Below are 26,779 nucleotides of genomic sequence, written 5' to 3' on the forward strand. Positions count from 1 at the left end.
GTGATGTTTTGCAAGCATTCCCTCCCATATTAGAGGTTTTAACAATTAATAATAGAATAATAATTCATAAACCACCACAGAGATAACCATATCACTAAATAGACCCTGAAAACCTAAAGAGAAAGAACTAAACAGATGGAGGAAGGAAAATGGAAACATTCTGATAATCTGGTGGCTCATACCGACACAACTTGGATATGGTATGCACAGAGAACTGTAACTGTACTCTTGGAACCATTAGCAATTATCTTCAAGAACTCATGGAGGACAGGTCAGGTCCCAGAGGACCGGAGAAGGGCAAACATATTACCTATCCTTAAAAAGGTGAACAAAGAGGACTTGGGGATTTATAGATCAGTCAGCCTAACTTTGATACCTGAAAAGATACTGGACCAAATGATTAAATAATCAATTTGTAAACCCCTAGAGGATAACATAGTGATAAGTAAGTAGCCAAGATGGATTTGTCAAGAACAAAATTGTGTCACCCCAACTTAATTCCCTCTTTGACTCGGTTTCTGGCCTGATAGGTGGAAAGGGGACGGGGGAAACTAGAGGTATATTTTGTCTTTAGAAAAAGAAGACTGAGGGTGGACCTGATAACAGGCTCCGCACATGTCAAGGGCTGTTATAAAAAGGACATTCATCAATTGTTTTCCATGTCCGCTGAAGCTAGGAGAAGAAGTAATTGGCTTAATCTGCAGCGAGAGAGATTTAGGCTATTCATAAATTCCAAAGCCAGAAGGAACCATTGTTATCATCAAGTCTGACCTCCTGGCCACAGAACTTCCTCCAAATAATTCCTAGAACATATCTTTCAGAAAAAAAATCCAATCTTTAATGTAAAAGTTGCTTTCTAACTATAAGGATAGTTAAATGCTGGAATAGTTACCAAAGGAGGCTGGGGGATCCTGGTCATCGGAGGTTTTTAAAATAGGTTAGACAACCACCTGTCAGGGATGATCTAGATCTATTTTCTCCTGCCTCAGAGCAGGGGGATGGACTAGGCGACCTTTTGAGGTCCCTTTCAACCCTATATTGGTAAGAGTCTATAAAACACATCTTTACAAATAATGTAATTAGAAGTTGGAACACAAAAGTAAACAGCAAATATCATCTTCTAAAATAGATCTTTATTATGGGACATTATATTCGCTAATTGGTTGTTCACAGTGATTCTGGTATATCTATTGGTAGCAATGAAAAAAATACCAGGTGTTAACAGCTCACCAGTTTAAAAAAATATATGGGAAATTATGTATTTACATTACCAAAATTAAATGCAATTATTCTTTACATACATCATCCTTACACAGGATTTACTTGGTATGCACCATGTCATTACACAGTCCTAATCTGTTTCAGTGTAATCCACTGTGTTTTACTGAAAGGACTAAGATATGTGCATCTCCCAGGATTTATGGGTCCACCAATGATGTTGTCGTAGCCAAAAATTCATATATGTCTTTCCCTTTCATCATTACCTTAAACAGTTTTCAACTCAACCCTTCTTCTTATTTCCTTCTCTTTTTACCCTAGCCATATAACCAAACTCAGTTATATTCTCCCTAGTTTTCCAATTTTTTAAAACAACATATTTCACTGTATCTACCAGTCTAGCAGAATTGATGAAACTTACAGTGTGGCTTGGCTACTATTTCACCTGAATATTTATAACAGATACTATAGTAAAACACGTAACTCGTTGCTTGTCTTGCTAACAGGATAAACACTGCAAGCCTGTAGATTAGACATCTGAAGAGGGATATGAACCCAATTTATTGGACAAATTAACTTTGTTAGAGCACTTGAGAATGGGACTGCTAGGCAAGATAACAGTTTCTCTCAGAGCCTGAACTTGTCCTGCTTTGCTACTGTAGCTTGGTTCTACACTAATGATTGAAGTTTTCAGCCAGGCTTTTTGACCTGCCATGAGGATGTGAGAAGCATCTATTCAGGTGCCAAATAAATAGAATGAAGAACTGAAGATGTGGGCTTAAGTGCATTAATGCTTCATGAGGCAACTCTGGCCCTTTTACTCTCCAAAGCTACTACAATTCCATCATACCGTGCCTCTAAAAATCGTGTTACTCTGTATTAATGAGTCATTGACTTGCAAATGAATTTACTTTGAGTTTCCAGGGATTTGAATAAAAGATCTTCCCTTTTGAAGAATAATGACACTCAAAAAAAGCAAAGCAAAGAAAGAACTGACTAAGCAACTCAAACCAGGTCTTGATTTCCAAAAGCAACCTCAAGATGCACGCGATGCCAAACAAGATCCATGAAGCGCTGCCCATTTGCACCAGCTGAGTACCTGTCCTGGCATGTTTGAACCAAGATAGGCACTGAATTCATGTGGGGATCCTCTCCCCTTCAGTAATAATTGGTATTTAGGTACAGGGTACATCTCAGGATCTCCAAGTGCTTTATAGAGGGTAAGTGTTAGCCTGAGATGGAAACTCTGAGGCACTGAGAGGTTACAGACCAATCTGTGATCCCATTACTCACACCGAGTAGAAACTTACTGCACAAACAGTTCCATTAATTCTGGTGTGACTAATTCAGCATGAGAGATGGTGTCATAGTCTGGATTTAAGTGATTTACTCATGGCAACAGACCACATAAGTGGTAAGGTGGACCATACTTGGGGTGACCCTAAATCTGGGACTACCAGAAGCCAGGAGGGAAAGAGGGGGATGGATCACACCATAATTGCCCTGTTTTGAGCGCTCCCCCTGATGCTCTGCTACCGGCCACCGTTGGAGACAGGATACTGGGCTAGATGGACCATTGGTCTGACCCATTGTGGTAGTGCTTATGTTCATAAGACTGGAATTAGAACTTCATTTGCCTGATACTCATTCGATCCACTTAGGCCATGCTGCCTCCTAGAAAAAAAAAAAACAGACTTCTCCACAGTGCTGACTTTAAGCCAGTTTGCATCATCAAACAACTTGGTAGTAGTCAGGAATCGGTTCAGTAAAACAAAACTTCAAAGCTACCCTAATTGTGTTAATACTGTATAAACCAACACTGTTTGTTGGTACAGTTTAGAAGGATTTACACAGAGCATGCTGCTTTGAATACAGTTAAAGCTGTGGCATTTCCTGCAATGCAAAACACTCAGAATCTGATCTGCATTTGGTTTGAACCTTAAAAGGGCCAGATCTTCACATGGAGTAGATCAGCATCACCCCACTGGCTTGAAACAGAGCAACACCCATTATACCAGCTGACGATCTGGCCCAACATTCACAAGCCAGATTTTCCTGTCTTCCTGATTAGCTCCATTGCACAAAATCTAATTAAATCATATCTTCTAACACAAACCGAGGGTTCAAAGCCAGATTCTGTTCACTTAATTCAAAACGCCCCATTCTGATGTAAATTGTCTGAAAATGATACCCAACAATTCTTGCCTAAGCCCTCTTTGGTTACTAAATGAAAGCATTCGTTGGTTTCCAGAATCAGTTCTCAAACAGTGAATACGGGTTTCTAGTGCTTGAAGAGCTTAGAAGATGAATGGAATCATGGCTGTTTTCCTAAGCACACCCATATTATATTTCTTCAGGTAGAGCTTGTGTTTCTTTTGGGCCCAGAGGGCCATCTGGATGGCCATCAGGAAAGCAAAAACTCCAACTGCAAAGAAGAAAACATCTGTCAACAACACTCATAATTACCATGAATAAAATGGAAGGTGGATCCCTACAGCATGAGTCACTCGCAGCACAGTGTTTTAAATTACATTTCCTAAGCACGTCTGTGTATCTTACATACCCCATGTGACAGACCCAGACCAGTGGGGTACAGGAGTCTGCTAGAAGGCAGATATACTGGCCACTGGATGAACAGTTTTCTGTTCCCTGAGTGACCAGAACAGGGGCTGCAACAGAGCAATCAAGAACCTGCTAGAACCAATTAAGACAGGCAAGCTAATTAAGACACCTGGAGCCAATTAAGAACATACTAGAATCAATTATGGCAGGCAGACTAATCAGGACACCTGGTTTAAAAAGGACCTCCCATCAGTTAGGGGAGGGTGTGCAAGGAGTGAGAAGGTGTGCTGCTGGAGGACTGAGGAGTACAAGTGTGATCAGGCTTCAGGAGGAAGATCCTGTGGTGAGGGAAAGAAGGTGTTGGGAGGAGGCCATGGGGAAGTAGCCCAAGGAGTTGTAGCTGTTGCACAGCTGTTACAAGAGACACTGTAGACAGCTGCAATCCACAGGGCCCTGGGCTGGAACCCGGAGTAGAGAGTGGGCCCAGGTTTCCCCCATCCCCCCTCAACTCCCTATTTGAGACAAGAGGAGGTGACCTGGACTGTGGGTCCCACCAGAGGGGAAGGTCCCTGGCCTGTTCCCCGATCCTCTAGGTGGGTCAGCAGAGACTGCGGGGATTATTCTAAAGTAGCCAAACTGAGGGTGGCCGTGAATCTCTGAGGCGAGCAAATCCACCAATAAGCAGAGGACCCACCAAGGCAGAGGAGGAACTTTGTCACACCCATCATTGTCTAGAGTTGGGTGAGGAATGTTTTTTCCATCCTGGGAGAATTTTTGAGACTTTAACAATATTTCCTGTTTCAAATTAGGATGGAAAGTAAAAAATTTTCATTGGGAAAAAAATTGGATTGGGTCCATTGAAACATTTAGCTTTGACTTTAACCTTTTTGACATTTTTCTTAAATTCACTGTAAATTAACTTAAATTTGAAACAAAAAGTTGTTTCACACCAAAATCAGAAATTTTGTTTTGCCATTGTTGAAATGGGACGTTTTGACAATTTCAGTGCTTTATTTTTTCCCCAAAATAAATGATTTCCAAATAGGAAACTCATCAAAACCAACCTTTTCCTGCAAAAAGTCTTGGTTTCTGAGAAGCCTCATTTTCTGTTGAAAAAATATTTCATCAAAAAATTCACGACCAGTGCTATCACCGTAGTATCTGCATACCTCGCAGTCTTTGAATGTACTTATCCTCGCCATATCTCTGTGAGGTAGGGCAGGGCTGTTATCCCCATTGTACAGACGAGGAGATGAGGCATTGAGAGGCTAAGTGACTTGTCCCAGGTTACACAGAAAGTCTGTGACTGAGGGAGAGCTTGTGCCCAGGTCACTCACGCAATGCCCTAAACACTGGACAATTCTCCCTTACTATTTTGAATAGCCATGTAATTTGGATGGGAACTATTACAGGGGGAGGTTGATGTGAGCTGTTGAATTCTCTCGTTCATTGATTGTGGATTATATTCAAATATAATTTGGGCTATTCATTTTGTTCAGTTATGTCAAGGGCATCCAGGCCCTAGTCCAGAACCCCCCCCATACTGCTTATTTTTAAGCATGTGAGTAGACACATGGGGTAAAATCTTGACCCTCCTGAAGTCAATGGGGGTTTTTGCTATGGACTTCACTGGGGCCAGGATTTCATGTGCTTGAAGCTAAGAATTCTCACCCGTCAAGGGGTGTGTCAAGTTACTACCTTTCCTGCCTGTCTGAGGGGTGATCTCTCTGTGGCAGTGTGCCCCGACTCTTGTTTTAAGGCCCTCATCCAATGCCCATTGAAGTGAAAGAAGACAGTCACATTGACTTCAGTGGGTGCTAAATCAGGTCCTAAAGGCACAATCTAGTCTGTCAGAAAAAAAGACCATTGGCATTAATAAAGGTACCTACCACTATTGGGGGAGGGATAGCTCAGTGCTTTGAGCATTGGCCTGCTAAACCCAGGGTTGTGAGTTCAGTCCTTGAGGGGGCCACTAAGGGATCTGGGCCAAAAATTGGGGATTGTGCCTGCTTTGAGCAGGGGGTTGGACTAGATGACCTCCTGAGGTCCCTTCCAACCCTGATATTCTATGATCCTATACCAGGCATATAAAGCCTGAGACCGTAAGATATGCCTAAACTGCAGCCCAAGGGGTAACTGCAACGTGGGTTAGATGTACCTGCACTAGCTTTACCTATGCCAGCACATCCAAAAATATTAGTGTGGACATGGACATCAGGCTAGTAACATTTGTGCCTAGGGTTCCCAGCATGCTTGTACAGCTTGAGCTAAAGCCCAAGCTTCAAGTCTACACTGCTGCTTTGAGCTGTGCTGGTGCAGGTCTGCGTATCCATGCTGCAATCACACCACAGATTGCAGTGGAGACATACCCTAAGTGTACGTCAGACAGGGCAGAAGGTATTAGGAACATTAGCACGTGGTGGTGGTGGAGAGATACCAGTGTCATGACACGCTTATGTTCCCACAGACGACACCGATCAATTTTAACCTACCTAAGTAGGTAGCCACTTTGAGGAGGCTCATTAATCTGGCTTCCAGAAAGTGCTCCAATACAAAGCCCTAGGCGCTAACAAGGCAAGAGAGTGGAAAGTGTCGCAGGGAAGAATACAATTAATGGAAGAAGAATCAGAACAGCCCAGGGCATCAGATGTGAACACGATTGTATCATTTAGCAAAACAAAAAGCCCGTAGCTTGAAGGGCATTGCTAAGAGATGTCTGGGGTACCTCAGGGCCAGCAGGGAAAGGATAAGTATCCTACAGCTCGTTCTGTTACTTGCCTCTTAACTCAATAGCACCATGACCCTCGCTACACATTCACGTCTTTCCCAGAGTAACTATTTATAAAGCTTTTTGGAAAATATTTTTGTTTACATTGTGATAAATGAAGAAAAATCATTTTCAGTTAGCTTGTCATGAAAATTTTCATCCAGTCTTGAAATCACGTTTATTTAATGTTTCAAAGTATTTTTTTTAATTGCAAAATTTTGCATGTAGCATTTCTTATTTTCTGGTAACAAAAAAAGAAATATTTTTAAATGAATTATTTGGTCAGCTTAGCCACATGGGACTAGATTTCCAGAAGAATTTAGACACCTCAAGATACAGATAGGCCCCTGGTGGCATTTTCAAAAGATTCTATGCAGGCTTTCAATGGGAGTTAGGTGCCTAACTCACTTAAGCACGTCTGTAAATCCCAAGAGGCTCCTATCTGCATCTTTAGGTGCCTCAGTGCCTTTGGAAATCTGGTCCCTGGGTGAAATTTCTTTTAAATAAAGTCCAATTAAAAAAAAAACCAGAAAATGTCATGAACAATGATTAATGGTAAATGAAAAAAAAAATCTATCGAATTTTTGATAAAATTTCAGATTTCTTTTACTTGCAAAATATTTTAAAAGAATAATTTTTCACAAAAATCACCGATGTACAAAAAAGACAAGTGTTCAACCACCACAACAACTGTTTTTTGGAAAATTTTGACCAGCTCCACCCGCTATCCAGCTTCCTAAAGATGACACTTTGAAGAGTAATGTGATAGGGCTACAACGGAGGATTTGATGGTGATAGTCCATCAATTATTCTTTGGGGTGACTGTAGGTTTACGAAACTCACCTTTGCCAATAACGCATTTATATGTTATTTGCTTCCAGTTCACGATTGTCTTACCTGGCAGTGTTTGTGTCATCACCGTAAAACTAATCCAAGACCCAATCTATATGAAGAAAGAAGAATTGTTAATCCTGTCTGTGGCAAGGTTTTAACTGTACTTTGTGCACAATGGCTCCCACTGCCATCCACTGGAAGAAGAGACGGTTGGGTATCTTCACAGCACTGCAGATAGGAGGTAGGAGGAGTTGGGTGGCTGGATAAAAGGTGAGCATCCAATGCTTCAGATGGGAGTGAGGGAATCATCTGCACGGGAGGGTAGGGGTGACTCTGAGGGTCAGTTGGGAGCATTTTTTCTGGGGAGAAGGATGCAGAAAAGGGCTACTAGAATGATCAGAGGAATGGAAAACCTGCCTTATGAGAGGAGACTCAAAGAGCTGGGCTTGTTTAGCTGAACCAAACGAAGGCTGAGGGGAGATATGATTGCTCTCTATAAATACATCAGAGGGATAAATACCGGGGAGGGGGAGGAGTTAAAGTTAAGCGCCAATATGGACACAAGAACAAATGCATATATACAAATGGCCACTAAATTTAGGCTTGACATTAGACAAAGGTTTCTAACCATCAGAGGAGGGAAGTTCTGGAACAGCCTTCCAAGGGAGGAGGGGGCGACAAAATACCTAACTGGTTTCAAGACCGAGCTTGATAAATTTATGGAAGGGATGGTATGATGGGACTACCTACAATGGTATGTGGACCATCGGTGACTGCCAGTGGCAAAAATCCCCAGTGGCCAGTGATGGGATGCTAGATGGGGAGGGCTCTGAGTTACTACAGTGAATTCTTTCCCAGGTATCTGGCTGGTGGGTCATACCCACTTGCTCAGGATCTAACTAATCGCCACATTTGGGGTCTGTAAGGAATTTCCCCCCAAGTCAGATTGGTAGAGACCCTGGTGGGGCGGGGGCGTTGACTTCCTCTGCAGGTTTAAAGTAGTGTATATGGTGGATTCTCTGTAACTTGAAGTCTTTAAATCATGCTTTGAGGACTTTAGTAACTCAGCCAGAGGCTAGGGAGTCTGTTACAGGAGGGCAAGGTTCTGTGGCCTGTGATGTGTCTGGAGTCAAGGGGACTGCACTAAAGAGGAGGGATGTTCATTGTGGGCAAGGCTTGGTGCACCTGGGCAGTGACCTGACTGGGCTGCCCCTCCCCGAGGCAGAGAAGAAAACAGCATACCTCATATGTGTAGTTGGGACAGGAAACCAGTGTGAATAGCCATGTGAAGGGGTTGTAAGTTGGACTTGGAAAAGAGGTTTTATTTCCTTTGGGAAAGAAGAAAACACAAACAAACCCACAATGTAAGTACAGCAGGGATCACCGGGTAAGAGGGCCTCATTGAACGTATGATGGCCACCGTTTGCACCGACACACGGGGGAAGGAAGGAACCTCCAGAGCTAAAAGCACAAGTTCCCACAGCACGAGCTGGGGCTGCAACAGACTCCTGTGCTCTGGGGCTCAGAGGACCAATATGACATGCTGGCCAGTGGGTCTCGCATACTCCCTACAAACATGCAGAGAGACACTGCTCTCAGGATGGGACCATTCGCCACCTCAGAGCAGAACCAGCAGGCTCATGCATAGTGGCTGAAGTTGCCATCAGGTGTAACCATAGGACTGACAGAACCTGCTGGCACCAGTGCTTGAGTCCTGAAAAAAGAAGTGCCAGAACTCACTTCTCCCTGGGAGCCCTGTTGACACTGGTCCACGGGCAGCAAATGGGGATGTGGGGGCACTATACTCCTGCCAGGACCCTTTGGCCTGTGGAGCGGTAAAAGGAGAGAAGAAGGGGGTCTGGCCATAGGGGAGGCAGAGACAGGGGTGCAACAAAGTAGGAGGGTGCAGCTTCCTTTCCTGGCTGTGATGGAGTCAGCAGTGCAGGGCAGCCACGCACCCAGGAGGAAGCAGGCTGGGGCACCCACATCCCTGCCCAGTGAGGAAGCCCCTGATGTCTTTCTGGTGCTGTGGGCTGGGTATGGAGGCCCTGGTGCTTTCCCCTGCCCTGGGTGGGGCAGCAGTCAGGGGGAGGAGGGGGAGCTGCAGGCTGAATGCGGGGATTTTCCATGCAGAGCAGGGGCGCTGGGAGGCTGTGGTACCTCTCTGCACTCTCCAGGCTGTGCCCTGCCCTGGCTCAGCAAATCCCAGTGCTTCCTTCAGCTCAGTATGTTCCAGCACTTATGTCCCAGGCCCCCAGTGCCAGGCCAATTTCCTCCCATACGGGCTGTCTTGGGCATGGCCGGGAGGGGAGGCAGAAGCTGCTAGCCAAGGGTCCCCCTTTGTTGCGCCCCTGTTAGGACCATTGGGATCCCATTCTGGGGTTCAAAAGAAGCGCTGGAAAACTGCTCTGGTGCAGCCCAGCACCACTGGCTGGTGCTTTGAACCTGATGGGGCTGCCATGTGGGCAGTAATGGCGTTCAGAGGGGAACAGTACTGGGGGAGAGCTTCTCAGAGTCAGTGGCAACTGGATGCCTATGCCTCTTTGGAATTCCAGCCTTCTTAAAAAAAAAAGGCAATTTTTATGTCATAGTAACAGAATTTCCCAAGAACATAGTCAGGACTCAGAAAGAAAGTGCACTGCAGTAATAATAAAATAAAATAACAATAATACAGTAAGATAATGTTGTGGTCCAGACCCTGACCTTTTCCTTCCATAATGCTAATGTTGCTATTACAAAATGCAACGCGTGAGAAGGATGCAAATACCTTTCAGGTCTCACAGTGGCCATAATGTTGTTGACACTGTCATGGTTTTTAGAGATGAGGTTGTGTGTGTGTAAATAAATAGATTTATTTGTTGCTTCTACTGCACATTGTGGCCCCTGTTAAGCACATGGTTAACTTTAAGCACATGCTTAACTGTTTTACTGCGTAGAGATTGAATTAAGCATGTGAATCAGTGTTTTCTTGAAATGGGGCCTAGGCGAAGAAAAACAATTACTCTTGTGCAATATGTGTTGCTTTCTAGAAAATGTTCTGTAGCCATAATTATTTGCCCTAAATCCAAAATGCTCTGCAAAAATGAGAGGTGAGGAGCACAATTTAACAGCACGTTTGCGCACACTCCGATTTTTAGAGCGGAAAACTATGCAAATTAGTTATTTGAATGTTTGTTGAATCCTCATTAAAATTAAATCCTTCATTGTCCGTCGACAGCGTGTTTTAATACATTTAAACACTCCAATCAACAATGGAATTGTGGATATTTATAACAAAGACAAATTTGCCATAAGCTTTAGAACAGCAATGTTACAAATATCACCACATTTATTTAGCAGGTGTTATAACAAATGACATGATATCTCGCTCATCTTTCCTTATTTTGTAGGCAGACGTATAGGTTACAATATGTCAGGAAAAGGTCCATAGATAAAGTGCAATTCAGTGTGAAGTAGGTGGGGTGGGGGGGAAGAAAGGGGAGACAAACCTGAGTTATTTTGTTGGACTAAAGCAACGTTGATAAAATGATTTCCAGCTTCACACATCTGCAAAAAAATGGAAAGCATGGTCACTGTTACACATTTAGGATGTTACCAGATAACTGCATGACTGGTTGATTTTAGCAATAGGATTAAACTCTGTATCCAAAAGAATAGCAGAGCGTTAAAAAAATATTGAGAAACCCATTCAAATGGAAATACGTTACACTCATTGTGAGAACCCAGATGCCCCAGAAAACCATGCACTGGGTGAACTGTTGAGGTGAACTCCTGGCTCCACTGAACACAATGGCAAAGCTCCCAATGACTTCAGCGGGCCAGGATTTTACCCTTGGTTGCAGAGAGAAGTGTAGGTGCAATCCTCCAAGCTAGCAGCAGACTCTTTGATCTAACAGGAGAGACAGCCTTGGGATCATCCACAGTAGGCTAATTAAAGGGATTTTGCAAGACAAGTTTCTGGCACACCATCGTCTCCTGGCTGTGGACTTGTGTGACAAAGTGGGGCTTTTTCTTGTTTTTTATCTTGATTTTTCCAATGGTTTGCATGCAGAGGGGGTGGGACGCACTTTCCCTGGGTGTTACTGGTTTAACGAGGTGATGGGAGAGGGAGTTGGTTGTTACAGAGGACCATCGACGGAACTTGGGACCCCAGCCAATGGCCTGGAGGATGGAGACCCCAGCAACTGGTGACCTGGTGACCGGGAGGCCCAGATCAGGAGTCACAGACTGTTCTGGCCAGTGGGGGGACAATGGGCTGCGAAGAGAGGACCCCGGTGACCTGACCAGTTGGTTCCAGCCAGAGGGGTGCAAAGGACAGCTCAGGCAACCCTGTTTACCTGGATAGAAGACAAAGGACCAAGGCGGGGCTTGGGGGCGGTGATAGCGGATGCCCAGTTGGGAAGCAGGGGGGCTCTGGACTGAAGAGAGAGAGCAGGCAGAGCCCACTTGGATGCAGGGGAGACTTACATGTGCTGTGTTGAGGGAGGCCAGGCCTGAGGACCCTGAGAGTTTTCTATGCTGTGTTGAGACACTCAATAAACCTGCCTGTTTTACACTGGCTGAGAGTCTCTCCCATCTAGAGAACAGTTGCATTATTCCCTCTGGGAGTGAAGGCCCCAGGGGCCCAGAGCGAGTGAACTTCCTGAGGGGAGCCATGGTGAGAAACAGACATGCTAAGGCTCAGAGAAGTGCGGTTCCAGGAGGCAGCGGGACTTAACCCCCCAAGAGAGAGTGGACCCCTGAGAAGTGCTGTCACACTGAAAGGGGTTCCCCCCGGGAACCAGATGGGGCGAAGAGTGGGCATGACCTGTGAGTCCATGACAACTTGATCCTGCCCCATGGAAGCTGAAGAGAGTTCAGCCATTATAGTGGGAGCAGGATCAGGACCTAACCAATAAACTCACTGTCAGGCATTATGCCCATTCTTCCTCCATGTTTTCCAGACCTTCTTTGTGTTGATCAAGGATCACAAAAACAATCTGCTGAATAAGTTACACAATGAAAAGAAATGGGCTGGATAATGTATTTGTCAAATATTACTCAGAAGGAATTACTCCATGAAGGGCAGTATGGTCCAGTTAATGGATCCAAAGAAAACCCGGGTTTTCTATTTCCACCTCTGCCAATGACTGGCTGTATCCCTTCATCTCTGCTTGCTCTCCCCCACTTTATCTTTTCTATTTAGATTGTAAACTCTTTGAGGCAGGGACTATTTAAACAGCACCTAGCACAATGGGGATCCGATCTGAATTGAGGCCTTGACCTGCTACTGTAATAAGCAAAATGCTGCTGTTACTGAAAACTAGTGCTGGTTTTAAAAAAACAAAAAAATCCAGTGAAAATTTTTCAGCAGGAGCAACAACAACAAAGTTCTAGTTTTTTCTTAGCAGTTTTTCTGGTTTTCACAAGAAAATATCAAAACAACATGGATCACAATTTTCATGACAATTTAAACTGAAATTGTTTTGTATCTGAAGGTTTCAGAGTAGCAGCCATGTTAGTCTCTATTCGCAAAAAGAAAAGGAGTACTTGTGTCACCTTAGAGATTAACAAATTTATTTGAGCATAAGCTTTCGTGAGCTACAGCTCACTTCATCGGATGCATTCAGCATGCATTGAGCTTGTGCTCAAATAAATTTGTTAGTCTCTAAGGTGCCACAAGTCCTCCTTTTCTTTTTGTTTCATATCAGTTTTTTGAAAACTGAAAAATGCTCCTCAACTTTTGAAATGTTACACATTTACATTATTTCATATTACTTTTAATACTCTAACTTTTACGATGAAGTTTTGAAAAGTTACAGTGAGAAGGAAAAAGCAGGGAAAACAAACTAGATATTGTGCATTCTGCGATATTTGGTGACAACAAATGAAAAAGGAGGGGAAAAGCAAAAATCTGAAATTTCAAAAATGTTTCAATTTTTAAAAACCAAAATGAAATGAAAATTTCAATTTGAAATTAAAACAAGAAAGATTGTTTCATGTCATTATGAAATGTTCCATTAAAAATTGAATAATGTAAAAAAAAAAGACATTTTACCGTGAAAAAAAATCAGTTTTGAAGAAACCCCATTTTTCAGCAGAAAAGATTTTCATTGGGACATTTTGATCAGATCTATTTAAAAGTTTTATTTTGGCTGCGTAAGAAAGTCAGGATTAGACCCAGTTCTTTTTTCTCCATATTTCACCCATGAGAAATAAAAAATGGAAAACCTCTGCACCTCAAAAAATGCCAATAGATAGAAGAGGAAAAAATGTTCCAAAATACTGTAAAAGTGGCTACAATTGCTATGTTCCTGGCAAAAATTATATTTTTAAAAAATAAGCACCCAGCTTTTTTTTTCTTTTACAAAACAATCGTAACACAAATTTTCAAAGTTAAAAGTAATTACATGAAACACTACGCACATGCAAATATGTTACACACATATGACAGGAGGGAGGGCGGGGAGGACCTTTTGTAGTGAGAATCAAGGTGGGCCATTTCCAGCAGTTGACAAGAACGTGAGAGGAACGGTATGGGGCGGCGGGGGGGGGGAATAAACATGTGGAAATAGTTTTACTTTGTTTATTCCCCCCACCCTACTGTTCCTCACACATTCTTGTCAACTGCTGGAAATGGCCCACCTTGATTCTCACTACACAAGTCCTTCTCCCCCCCCCGCCCCCCCGGGCTCTCCTGCTGGTAATAGCTCACCTTACCTGATCACTCTCCTCAGAGTGTGTATGGTAACACCCATTGTTTCATGTTCTCTGTGTATATAAAATCTCCCCACTGTATTTTCCACTGAATGCATCCAATAAATGAGCTGTAGCTCACAAAAGCTTGTGCTCAAATAAATTTGTTAGTCTCTCAGGTACCACAAGTACTCCTTTTCTTTTTGCTGATGCAGACTAACACGGCTGCTACTCTGAAACACATATGACTGTGCAGCACCACCCATTCATAAATTATACTTAACACCTATTAATTCTGTAATCAATTATAAGTAAAAGCAAGTTAGCGGCCTTTTTGCTGGGATTCTTATTAGCTTACCTTTGATGCTGCAGTTGCAGTCAGCTGTAATTAGCTTTTATCTCCCTCTTTAAAATTTGGCTGGTGATCCTCCAAATGGAGAAGTATAGCTAAATATAAACCAGCCCTTAAGCTAATGTCTTAAAAATTTAAAATCTGGGAATTTGCAAAACTTCTGATTTGCAATGTGTGACCATTTTCTATCTCCTCAATGAGTTGCACATACATTTTTCTTCTTAAATTTTAAACGCACCCTATGTGAAAATTTCTCTCTTGGCTGGCTTGCTTCCATTTCTCCAAATAGAAACATCTTTCAGAAAGGCCTGCTGAGCTCCTTAAATTATTCTGTGCTGTTGTTTATCATGAATGTAGAAGCACATACTTAATACAAATCAAAGGTATCTGATAAAGACAAGCCATGAAGGAAGAAAAAAACATTGGTCATATATTTGAGGACCCTGTAAAAATGACCTCAAATAGATTTTTCAGACATATTGCAATTTGAGGCTTCAGTATCTTAGAACCTGCTAAGACAAGAGGCAAGCACTTGTATCTAGGGAGATGGCTCCCTTTTCAATGGTATAAATATCCTAGAGCTCAGACCTCAAACCTGCTCCTGTTTCTGGACTGACTGTTGTCTGCAATATTTTTCAGAAAAAAAATTAAAAACCATTTCTTTCTGCAATCAACCATAAAAGATGACAAAAAGAAGATTCCACTTAAGTTGAAGAAGAAATGGACTGCTTTTACTAAGCTGTTACTTTGGATAAGTGCTATTTTTAGTGTTAACATAAACTGCAGATGTAATCCATTTCCACTGATTTTGAGATACAGACTGCTATAGTCGTGATGGCAGTAAGGTACTGTATGCATCACTGGATTAACACATGATCCCCTGCAGACACAACAACACACTAAGTTAAGCACTTACTGCTTTCACCCACAGGGTTTCAGTGACTACATGAAGTTCTTTCTTCACGTAAGTATACTGTATGTCTTTGCTAGAAAACTGGTTGGAAATTTTTCAGTGTCATTTTTTTTTTTTTGGTTGAAAAATACTGATTCATTGAAACCGAAGCTTTTCGTGAGAAAAGTTTCCACAAAACTTTTGTCAAGACGGTTTCTCAGGTCCAGGATGGAACTTCTGATCAAGTCTAGGGAGAGAAAGAGCCTGGTGGTTAGAGCACTTACCTGGGCTAGAGAAGACCCAGTTTCAAATCCCTACTCCCATTCAGAAGAGCAGGAAGTTGAACCTAGGACTCCTGTGTGCCCAGTGAGTGCCTTAACTTCCAGCCTGTTCTTGTCTCTGTGTTTGTTTATGGACTTTTCTGTGGGAAAAAAAATGAAAGGTCTTGGTTTTATCTCCCTGAGAAACAGACAATATTCTGAAATCTCAAATATTTTCACGAGATGGGAAAACTATTTTCTCTCCAGCTCTACTTCGCTAGCCTGGGTCTGGTCAGGCAAACATGGGGTGTATTTAAGCCTCCAGGATCTGAACACTGCCAAAATTGTGATCTTAATGGCTCCGATTCAGGGAACCATTTACACATCTGCTTAATGTTAAGTACATGCTGAAGCACTTCCCTGATTAGGGTGGCTTTCCGGGATCAGCCCAAATCAGTCACTCTCCTCTTTTCCTGTTGCATCTCTGGAATCCCACCCATACTCATGTGGCCTGATTTCCAAAGGGAATGAGCACATTTAGCTGCCTATGATTTTGATGGTATTTGTGGATATTTAGTACTTTTGAATAGGAGGCCAGTATTGTGTGGGACAGAAAATAAGCTTCCATGAGCGTTCTTCTGTTTAACTAGATCCCCAGCGCTCCGGCTGTGATAATCTAAGCATCATATTCAACTTTCTCAGAGTTCTACGCTCTCACACTAGTGTATTCGTATACATCCCTGGACCACTCCATCTCACGTAGTAGACTCTAATATATGGACCTGCTATGCTAGTATGTATGGGTCCAACTGTACAGTCAGATATACACGTACAGTTCCCATTAACTTCAATGGGAGATGTGCGGCTGTATTTGAGGAAAGAATTGGGCTCTGTGTTAACTACTGGCTCCTAGAATCTTTTCTCCTGGAGAGACCTCAGCACTTTCATCCCATTCTGCTCCTAAATCACAGTGTTTGTGAGTGGATGAGACCTAGAGGAGAAAAATCACCAGCTCAGAAATACTGTAATTCAGAACTTTTAGCCCCGCGTGGGGTGCAGATCTAATGCTATGCTACAAAACCAACCCCAGTGGCATGAGCTACTTCCTGTTGTGATTACAGAGCGAAGTAGCTGCACTGAGATATTTCTACTCTGTAAAAATAGCACCCGAGCACATAAATACTGGGAAGATGACATCCCCGTCAATGGAAAAACAAGGTGAAAACTAGATGAAGAAACAAATCTTAGCCATTCTTCATCCATAGATGCCCCTATTTTTTTTTTAAAAAAATCTGTTTCCAGGTGATAGCAGGCATGTTATTTAGGGAAGACAACTTTATTGGAAAGCCAGTTTGGGATATATTTCCATTTGATTTTATCACAGCATTTGAGAAATTATGGTAAGCGATAACAATTGCCTAAATCTTCAACTTTAGACGTAATTCTGCATCATTATCATCAAGATGTACCACTTAAGGATCTCAGACAGGGAACAAGGCACCAACACAGCAGGCAAAGTACACACAAACAACATAAGCACTGTTCCTGCCCCAGAAAGCTCAATAGATCCATTAACATTAATAAGACGAGTGACATGCTGAAGGTCTGCAAGACCAGGCATTAATCTTCACTCACACAAAGTTATTCCTCTTGACAAATAATGAGTTTGTTTTATCCCATAAGCATCCTTAATACTTTATTTGAGTACATACCAGAAAAGCGAGGGCAGCAAAAATAACTTGCCTGTTGCCAAATGCTGGAAAACAGAAGGAAATAATAAGTTACACTTTAGTCTATGTGCATGGTTCACTATAGGTGAAGTTCACCCTGGTGCAGAGTGCTAGAAATGCTTATGTCCCTCAGGGACTTTGCACAAGGGTGAATTTCACCCACATTGTCTGAGCATTATGCAGATAACAAATGTATTTGGGTCAATGCCAGTCTCTTTGTCACTAATTAATAGTGATACATAGAGCACCTTTTACCCATACATCTTTACAAAAGAGGCAAGCATCATTCTCCCCGTTTTACAGATGGGGGAGTGAGGCACAGAGACATGCTTAAGGGCATCCAAAGGCTAATGGCAGTAGTGGGACTAGAAGCCAAATCTTCTGCTTCCAATAGAGGTGTTTTAATCAGCTAGTCCACACTGCCTCCACTATTAATGAAGCTGAGATGTATCCTGCCCTTCTTTTTTTGTAGCACTAAGGCATCATATATCAAGTACCAGCAACTCAGCCAGATCACCTCAATAAATACATTTATTCCCTACAATGTTCAGCTACCCAACCCTGCATTTCCGTACCCCTTTGGTATCTATGCATCATGATAGTGTTACATCATGAACATCTCAGAGGGTTGCAGCCTTCCTCCAGAGCTTCAATCGTAGTTTTAGGCGCACAGAGCATGTTCACTGTCATTGATTCTGCAGATCCTTCCCGTGTCATAGAATCGTAGAATATCAGGGTTGGAAGGGACCTCAGGAGGTCATCTACTCCAACCCCCTGTCCTACCTTTCCTCCTTCCCAAACCCAGCTTGTCTCAACTTGGGCTGACACGCAGCTCCTCAGTTGAGCAAGGGTGACATGCCATGACAGCAGCTGCCAGGACGGCCAGCACAGCTGCCACTGCTGCTGAGCATGTGTCTGCTAATTAGATGTTCTTCCAGGTTCCCTTTTCAACCTAGCTCAACTCGTTATACCTGCATGCTATTCCCCAGTCACCTGAGTGTCACCAAATTAACTGTCTCTGGGTCTGAGACTCAGGGGTCTGCCCATGTATATTTCCCAAAAGGAAGGGCCTGACATTCATATAATTCTTTGCTGAATCATCTGAGTATGGTACCATCCAGCTCACTGAGGTTTACTCCAGAAGCATCATTTCAAGAGCAGTAGTTTTAGGAATAAGAGCACCCGATGTGGAGATGACCTCCACTGAGAACTGTAGAAGGAATAGACAAAATGGCTGTCCTTGGAATTAGATACTTCAGCGTATTCTAAGGGGAAAAAAACATGCGTTTCAAATAAATACTTGCGTTCAGTGCCTGCTGATTCAATGACCCAGAATCTAAGAGTTCGTTTTCACACAGAAGTTCAATCCACCACTGCCATTTCCACACAAACTTAAAAGGTCATTTGAAGAAATGCCATTTTTCAAAATGAAACGTGATGATTTTTTAAAATTGAACATATGCCATTTATGAACTTTCAAAAAAAATCCCACTGTGACACTAATATGAGTAACTGAAATTGGCAGGGCAAATCCTGTATTCTCCCAAAACCCACAGACAGTGTCCTGACAACACACATACCAAAAAAAAGAAAAGAAAAGAAAAGAAAAGAAAAGAAAAGGAGAAGTACAAAGATGAAGCGCCAGCAAAATGAAATAGCCGAAGGAAGGTGCGACAACCAAGCACATGAATGGAAGAAAGCTCTGAGGGTTATGCCTGAACACAACCAAGAAAAAAGGGAAGTTCAATGACTCGACAAAAAACACCCAGAAAGTCTAGTGGTGCAACAATGATGAATGAAGACTGTACACGAAAAAGAAAAGGAAAAATGAAGATTTTTTCCCCCAGTGTTGCTGCAAATATTTGATAAAGCCTTCTTGGGTTCACAAATCTTTTCGTTTTCATAAAAAGGCAGTTTCTATATCAAGCAAGAATGTTCTCATTTGAAAATACTCATCCAGCTCTTATCCCCTTGTATATTTTTTAATGTAAACATATTGCAGAGGTGAGAATAATACTTATCACACTGTTTCTTTCAATTGGCTAATATTTCATGTTCACAAAACTCAGTGATGATTAAGCTGGGTTAAACAGTAACATATGTTCACAGCCATAGTACAAGAGGGATGCTTACATTAATCTTTCTACTGACAAATAATGCACGCCTATGCTTTGTACGGGCAAATGGTCTGATCCTACTTCTATTGAACTCAAGGCCCAAACTTCCACTGATTTCAGTGAGCGTAAGATTGGACCCAGAAAGATTTAAAAAAACAATGTCATTTCCATGGTACATACATGGTGGAGTGTATCGGGGGTGATTGACATAGTAAGCAATCCAAGAAGTGAATCCCCAGTAAAAGGCACAGCCCTGGAATAGGGAAAAAAAAAAAAGAAAAAGATACATTTTAGGGGGAAATATTACAGGTAAATTCAAATTATAACTTAATATACATTTTCTAGCGGCAGTGCTCCAAGTCCAGATGACTACAGTGCTTTTTAAAGATGATTCATTAATAAAAATAATTTTTATTCTTCCCTCTTAAGAATTATTAAGTCCAAATTGGAAATTAGAAGCAGATTTTTAACAGTGAGTTAAATGACTCTTGGCCTGTTCCTAGAGCATCGCCACTTTTGTTCTTTCCCTTACCAAGGGATCGCGGTAAATCAATGATCTAGCCCAATAAAAGGAGTGTCACTTTATCAGAGTGCAATATAACTAGACTCTGCTATGGTACAGGCATATTCCTTCTGACTCATACAGATCTAAAATCTATTTGTAAGAGATGATTGTAGCTAGGTTCAGCTTGTCAATCTGTAATTTGTTTTCAGCTCCTATGTTCCAAACTGAGATAGCAATGGTCATACATAGGTAAAACTTCAAAGGCAATAAAAAGCAAGTCACAAAGAAGTACATATGCAAATAAGTTCCCTTTTGGGGACTACACTGAGTGGAATATTATTCCTGGATAAAGTATTACCGGTTGTGACAAAGCTTTGTATGTGCTATTCGTCCAACATCAGTAACTCTTGTAGTCACTTATTCAGCAAATGTGCGTTTTCTTTGGGTAAAATGCATTAGCATTTTAAATCTCCCACACACATTTTTGTGGAACTGAGTTAACATTTATTGATTATTGTAATTTATTTGTCTTGCCATAGTAGCGTGAGCATTACTGGTCATGGACCAGGATCCCCTTGCGCTAGGTGTGGTAAAAACACAAAAGAAAAAGACAGTCCCGGCCTCAAAGACCTTTTATCTACAGCTAATGTTTTCTTGATGTTGTCTTAGATGTCTATCACTTCTTTCAACAACAAGAACCCCAAAGTACTTTACTGGGCATTAATTCCATTCCAGAGGTTCCTTGCAACCTGCAGTCAATGGGACTCAATATAGGAATGAAGCGCAACCCAAATGGAGTTTGTTGCAGGACTGGGTCTTATGGATCTGATCTGGCCCTGATGGGGGCAGGTGCAGTTCCACTGAAATTAACTCAGTTGCACTGTACCTGATCCTATGTATTCAGCATCACTTCGTCCACCTGTGAGAGAGAGCCATTTCTGCAGATGGAGCATGGCAGTTGCTTGACGGTGACTGAAGAAAACCCCATTGAACTGAAATGATGGGGTTGAAAGAGAGGGTACCATATAATAACCCAGTTGTAATCTTGCACAGATGCCCTGGTGAATACTTTACTTCTTACCAAAACTACCACAGGATCTAATTCTCATCAGTGCCTAAATGACAGTGAAAATCAGTGTTCCTCCCAAGTGCCTAAGTCCCTTTGGAAAGTTACAGGTGCTTTTGGGACTGTTACCTCTTATTCTGAGGTGCTGTTTTTATTAAGACCTCAAGTTTACATCTCATTTGAAAGTTAGCATCCTCCTCAGCACATGCCCACTAAACCTTATCTCCTTCCTTGCTTGGGTCAAAGGGGTCTGTCTGCAGAGCCAAACCTTTTCTTCTCGACTACAAAGCTTAAACATATCTGAAAGACGTTTCGTTTAACGTTCCCTATTGCTCCTCATACTTAGCTACAGCTTACTTCATAATACAGCAGCTGGAGCAAGAGGAAGGATGGAGTTTTCCTTAAGGTGCCCGACAAATGCTTTGGAGACCTTAGTTCTATTCATCTATCTATCACTGCATCCCCATGTGACTTTGGGAAAGTCACATGATGTTCTCCCTGCTTCGGCCCCCCCATCTCTAAAACAAGGATAATAAACCTTCAGTTGCATTGTCTCTTTAGAGTGTAACCTCTTCAAGGCAGGGACTGTCTCTGACTTTACGTTTGCTCAGCAAGTATCACAGTAGAGTCGGATTTTAGTTGTGAACTCCAGCTGTTAACATAATACGGATAATACAGCAAACCAATAATACGGATAATAATAATACGGATAATACGGCAAACCAATACCATTCCGTCAGAGAAATGCTACGCCCTCTGAAGGCGGGATCCTGAGGTGGTTTAAATACTGTAAAGGGAACATAATTACTGGGCCTAGAAAACAAATGAATTTTCTTTCCTGTCATCGTTCTGGGCCCCGTTAGCATGAGGTCCTTCTCTATATTGAATAGAATGATAAATATAATTGTCACCTTTATCATATTTTTCAGAGGCGTGTGACCTCCGGAAATCTTGTGAACAAATAACGTCTCCAGAAGATGTCTGACATAGTGTAAACAATGACAGAAGCAGGCCAAGCTGGAAAAACAATGAAAAAAGGGGAATGAAGATACATGAAAGATGGGTGGTGAGGTCGTTTTTTTTTCTTTTTTAAACAAAACAACAACAAAAAACACCCACACACTTTCTGCTACATCACACTTTATTTTCACATAAAGAATAAGGACTGATAGTTTAGAACTGAAGAGTCACGCTTGAAATCTCTGGGCATAGACCTTGCCTTCGCGAAAGCAACTGAATCCTGATATTCATGGAATCGTTTTCACAGAGTTATATAACATTGTATCCATTTTACCATGGAAGCAACATATTTTACCCACCTTGAATTAAAAAGGACACAGCAGGCTCAGAATGTAATGTACAGCTATGACAGTCGATTAAAACAGGACAGCTGTGTATACAAGCAGACGCCTGCAATGCTTCAAACAGACGTCTCACACATTTTAGGGATATCTTAATGCTCTCGTAGGATGTGTCTGACATTTGAAAACATTCTGAATGGTTTGCTTGCCCTTTAGTAAGTACAGTAGCTGCACAGAGGTAGTTTGTATTTCATTTCCTTGCGGACTCAAAACAAGATTTTGTTGCAAAGTGAATCCATTGCAATGGCTTTTTTTGTTCCACGTTACAATGGAACGAGATAATTGTTATAGAATTTATTACACTGATTCCCTTTTGAGGAGGATTATGAAACAACCACCAGCACTTCTGATTTGCTTCAGAGAACGAGCTGCAGCTCATAAAGATTGGGTTTAAAAAACAAATGTCAAGAGTGATTCATGGCAGCATTTTATCTCGGTTGTATTTACCGTACTAGCTGTGCCTGTCTCATTGAAAGCCAATTATGAGACATAAATGAAAAGTGATTTTCAGTGTGTGAAGTTTCAAATACTTTGGCCACCGTACAAAATTCCCAATAAAAGTCAAAGATTAAACAATTTTTGAGGTAATTAAATCAGCAAGGTTTGAGCTTACGAAAATCAGGTAATTAACGACTGTGCAGAAGGCTGAATCACACTTTCCTTCTTGTCAGGAATTTTAAAAACATTTGGCTTACATCAGGAACCACAACTAAATAGCTTTAAAAGGATCCGCAGAAAGACTCTCTGCATCCCAGCCCCCAGATAAAGTATGCAGATATTTTGGCCTCTCTTCTATTAAAACCCTCTATCTCCTGTTAAATGTACAACCCAGAGGAGAACCCACGTGTTACTTGGTCTTTTGGCACTGTGTTACTCAAGAATTATTCTGCGTTCTATGCACAGTTCTCCCAACTCAATCTTTCTGTGCCTTATTTCCCCATCTCCCTCCCAGTCTCTGATATTACTTCCTTCCTCCCAACCTTTCTCTCGCTTATCTATTTAGATTCCCCCGATCCTACAGCCGATAGCACACAAAAGGACTGCTGTGCCCATGGGCTGCTCTGCTGAATATTTTTTTATTAGTAGCTCAGCAACTGTTGTTAAGCTCCTTCAGAACTCTTGGATGGATCCCGTCTGGTCCAGGTTGAACTTTCAGAGTGAGATTTTCAAAAGTACCTACAGGATTTAGGAGCATGGGCCTCATTCAAACAGAGCCTTGCACTTAAATTTCTTAGAGCCTTTTGAAAAACTCTCCATTTATTCATCACTTTGTTTCTGAATGTTCTCCTCTGACAATGCTTCTTCTTTACTACCTGAAAAGAGCAGATCTGGGTATCCTCTTTGCTGAAGACTGATGCCATTAATCTTATAAGATCATCCTTTACGCTGTGGTCCTGATCCTGAATTCATTTTGTTACTGGGAGGTACTCTGGTCTAACGGATAGGGGGCACAGGACTGAGGTCCTGGAGTCTATTCCTCATTCTGCCACTGATCTATTGCATGACCTTGGGTGAGTCACTTCCCACCTGTGTTTCCCATCACACCTTTCCTCTGGCTTGTCTATTTAGATAGTTCCTGCCCTGAATAGTTTATATCTCCCACTGTGCATGCACACACACACACACACACACACACACACACACACACGCACACAATGCTGAACGCAACAGGGTTCCATTTTGGGGTGGGACCACATGGTACTACTGTCATACAAATAATAATTAACAATAACAACAACAACCTGAAACTCTCATTGAGTTCAGAGAGGAGAGGTTTGGATGTGGAAGGAATGTAGGGTCAAGCCCTCTCTGGGCTCTAGCATTACAGAAACAACAGAGAGCATTAAGAAACAACAGTCTCGTCATCCATTCATCTGGAACATTTAATGGCTTACCGTCCTGCATGACTTTGGTTCATGCACTTACTGAACTACTGGGTGGCGGAAGCTCTCCATATTCTCCTCTTCAGCATAAATACTTGAGAGACGAATGTAAAAGAGCAAGTAGATTAGTAGAGGCCCACTGTATTCAGTCAGAAAAACCTAGAAATGAAAAAAAGACTTCTCAGGGTGGGGAATTGAACAACAAAGGAATAATAATAAGAAGAAGTACCTAAGTATTTGATCTGCCATGGCAAAGGGCCCAGTGGTACACCACAGCTTGAATACTGTGTGCAGATGTGGTCACCCCATCACAAAAAAAAAATATTGGAATTGAAAAAGGTTCAGAAAAGTGCAACAAAAATTATTAGGGGTACGGAACAGCTTCCGTATGAGGAGAGATGAATAAGACTGGGACTTTTCAGTTTGGAAAAGAGACAACTTGGGGGGGGGAGAGATAGGATAGAGGTCTATAAAATCATGACTGGTGTGGAGAAAGTAAATAGGAAGTGTTATTTACTCCTTCTCAGAGTCACCAAATAAAATTAATAGGCAGCAGGTTTAAAACAAACAAAAGGAAGTGTTTCTCTATACAAAGTACAGTTAACCTCTTTGCCAGAGGATGTTGTGAACACCAAGACTAGAAAAGTGTTCAAAAAAGAGCTAGATAAATTCATGGAGGTTAGGTCCATCAGTGTCTATTAGCCAGGATGGACAGGGATGGTGTCCCTAGCCTCTGTTGCCAGAAGCTGGGAATGGACAACAGGGGATGGATCACTCGATTACCTGTTCTGTTCATTTCCTCTGGGGCACCTGTCATTAGCCACTGTTGGAAGACAGGATACTGGGCTGGATGAACCTTTGATCTGACCCAGTATGGCTGTTCTTATGCCAATGCAAAGCCAAAACATCCCTGAAGTCCGGGGATCAGCTCTGACAATTTTTTTCAGCTGGAAAATGTTTGAAAAAAGTTTCCAAATTGTCAAAAGGTTTAATTTCCGGTTCAAAAATAACTTTTCATTTCAAAACTTGAGCTAATTATCATACAAGCAAATGGGAGGAAAAAAACCCTCAAAAATGGTTGAAATTGAAACAAAGTGATTTAACTGACCGAACCTGAAATCTGAGTTTGGATTTTTGCTTCATAAAAATTTGCAAGATTTTGACTTTTCATTCTAATTCAGAACAGTAAACGCTTCAGTGTAGACGCTCAACACAGTGACGGGAGGGGTTATCCCATCACTAACCCACCTCCCCGAGAGGTGGGAGCTAGGTCGGCAGAAGAACTGTACTGTCTATCCCGGGGGTTCAGTCAGCACAGCTGGGTCTCTCAAGGGTGTGGATTGTCCACACCCCTTGGAGATGTAGCTATGCTGAGGTAAGTGTTCAGTGTAGACCAGCCCTTAGGCTAGGTGTATACTACAGAGCCAATGCCAGCATAGCTATGTCAGCAGAGCCCCCAGTGTAGACACGGCATACTCTGAGAGAAGGAGAAGTTCTGCCGTGTAGGAACCTCCCCAGCTGACATTAACTATGCTGACAGAAATCACTTTCTGTCGGCATAGCTGTGTCTACACTGGGGCCTTTGTCATCATGGCTATGTTGCTGGGTTTGTGGGTTTTTCCACACCCCTGTCTGACACATCTATGCCGGTATTTGTTTTAAGTGTAGACCAGGCCGTACTCCTGCCCCACAGCAAGGGGAAAGGCGGGAAGCCATTGGGTTGACTTGGGGGGAGCGGGGGAGGAATAGTCGGAGGGCTTGTCTACACTGAAAATGCTATAGCTGTGTCACTGTAGCGCTTCAGGGATAACACCACTTACGCCAACAGGAGGGGTTTTCCCATCGGCGCAGGTACTCCACCTCCCTGAGAGACGGTAGTTAGGCTGCCGGGAGAAATCTCCCTTTGGCGTAGCGCTGTCTACACTGGGGGTTAGGCAACAAAGTTATATCAGCCTAATTTCCTAGTGTAGACCAGCGCTCACTCACACTCCATTCTCTATTCTCTCCATTGGGCAATGCAGCTATGTATCGCCCTTTTCTCAGGGCAGATTGTAAAGTTACAGTCCAGCTCATGGAAAACAGCCTTCCATTGATATTGACACAAAGCTTTTTAGAGAATCCCTGCTGGGGGAAATATAATGTGACCAGAACAACGAGGAGCATGGATCTGATTGTCTAGCCTCTCTGGAATGAAATCCCAGATTAAAACCATGTTGTACTACACATGTACAAGAGATTGTAATGAGCAAATTGTAACTCAAGTGCATAACACTGCGGAAAGGAGTTTATATATTCATAACTAATGGACTATTTAGCTTAAAGGTGGCTGTTTGCAGTGCTTTAGAACGCTACATGTTACACGCCTGTGGTTTAAATGAATTTAATTTTGAATAGCTTTCTCCAAATAGTGCTTGGCAATCCCTCAGTGGACCCCCTTTCCCCATGCATTGTTTCTGAAATCTATCTTTAGCAGTGCTTATAAATGACTGCAACAGAGAGACTTTCCTTGAGCGCTAATCTTTAAATTGGGATGGCTTTTATTTTGGGACACTAAAAC

The 26,779-nt window shown here is 42.3% G+C and overlaps 1 protein-coding gene and 1 long non-coding RNA gene across 3 annotated transcripts in view; one reads left to right on the forward strand and one right to left on the reverse strand.

Annotated features, from left to right (window-relative positions):
• Positions 1 to 7,566, forward strand: part of LOC141986132 (uncharacterized) — a 105,777-nt gene extending 98,211 nt beyond the window's left edge. Inside the window, exon 3 of the long non-coding RNA XR_012639212.1 lies at positions 7,429 to 7,566. This is a non-coding gene — a long non-coding RNA (uncharacterized LOC141986132). The remainder of the gene's footprint in view (positions 1 to 7,428) is intronic.
• TECRL (trans-2,3-enoyl-CoA reductase like) overlaps positions 1,123 to 26,779 on the reverse strand; it is a 108,722-nt gene continuing 83,065 nt past the window's right edge. For both annotated transcript variants that reach the window (XM_074950313.1, XM_074950312.1), the window contains exons 5-12: positions 24,266 to 24,381; positions 21,890 to 21,995; positions 19,588 to 19,660; positions 17,273 to 17,316; positions 10,870 to 10,927; positions 8,624 to 8,709; positions 7,445 to 7,490; positions 1,123 to 3,643 (exon numbers count right to left, since the gene is read on the reverse strand). In XM_074950313.1, coding sequence (XP_074806414.1) covers positions 3,516 to 3,643; positions 7,445 to 7,490; positions 8,624 to 8,709; positions 10,870 to 10,927; positions 17,273 to 17,316; positions 19,588 to 19,660; positions 21,890 to 21,995; positions 24,266 to 24,381 — 657 coding nt within the window. In that variant the 3' untranslated portion in view covers positions 1,123 to 3,515. The remainder of the gene's footprint in view (positions 3,644 to 7,444; positions 7,491 to 8,623; positions 8,710 to 10,869; positions 10,928 to 17,272; positions 17,317 to 19,587; positions 19,661 to 21,889; positions 21,996 to 24,265; positions 24,382 to 26,779) is intronic.

The sequence above is a fragment of the Natator depressus genome, chromosome 4 (assembly GCF_965152275.1).
Source record: "Natator depressus isolate rNatDep1 chromosome 4, rNatDep2.hap1, whole genome shotgun sequence".
NCBI lineage: Eukaryota > Metazoa > Chordata > Testudines > Cheloniidae > Natator > Natator depressus.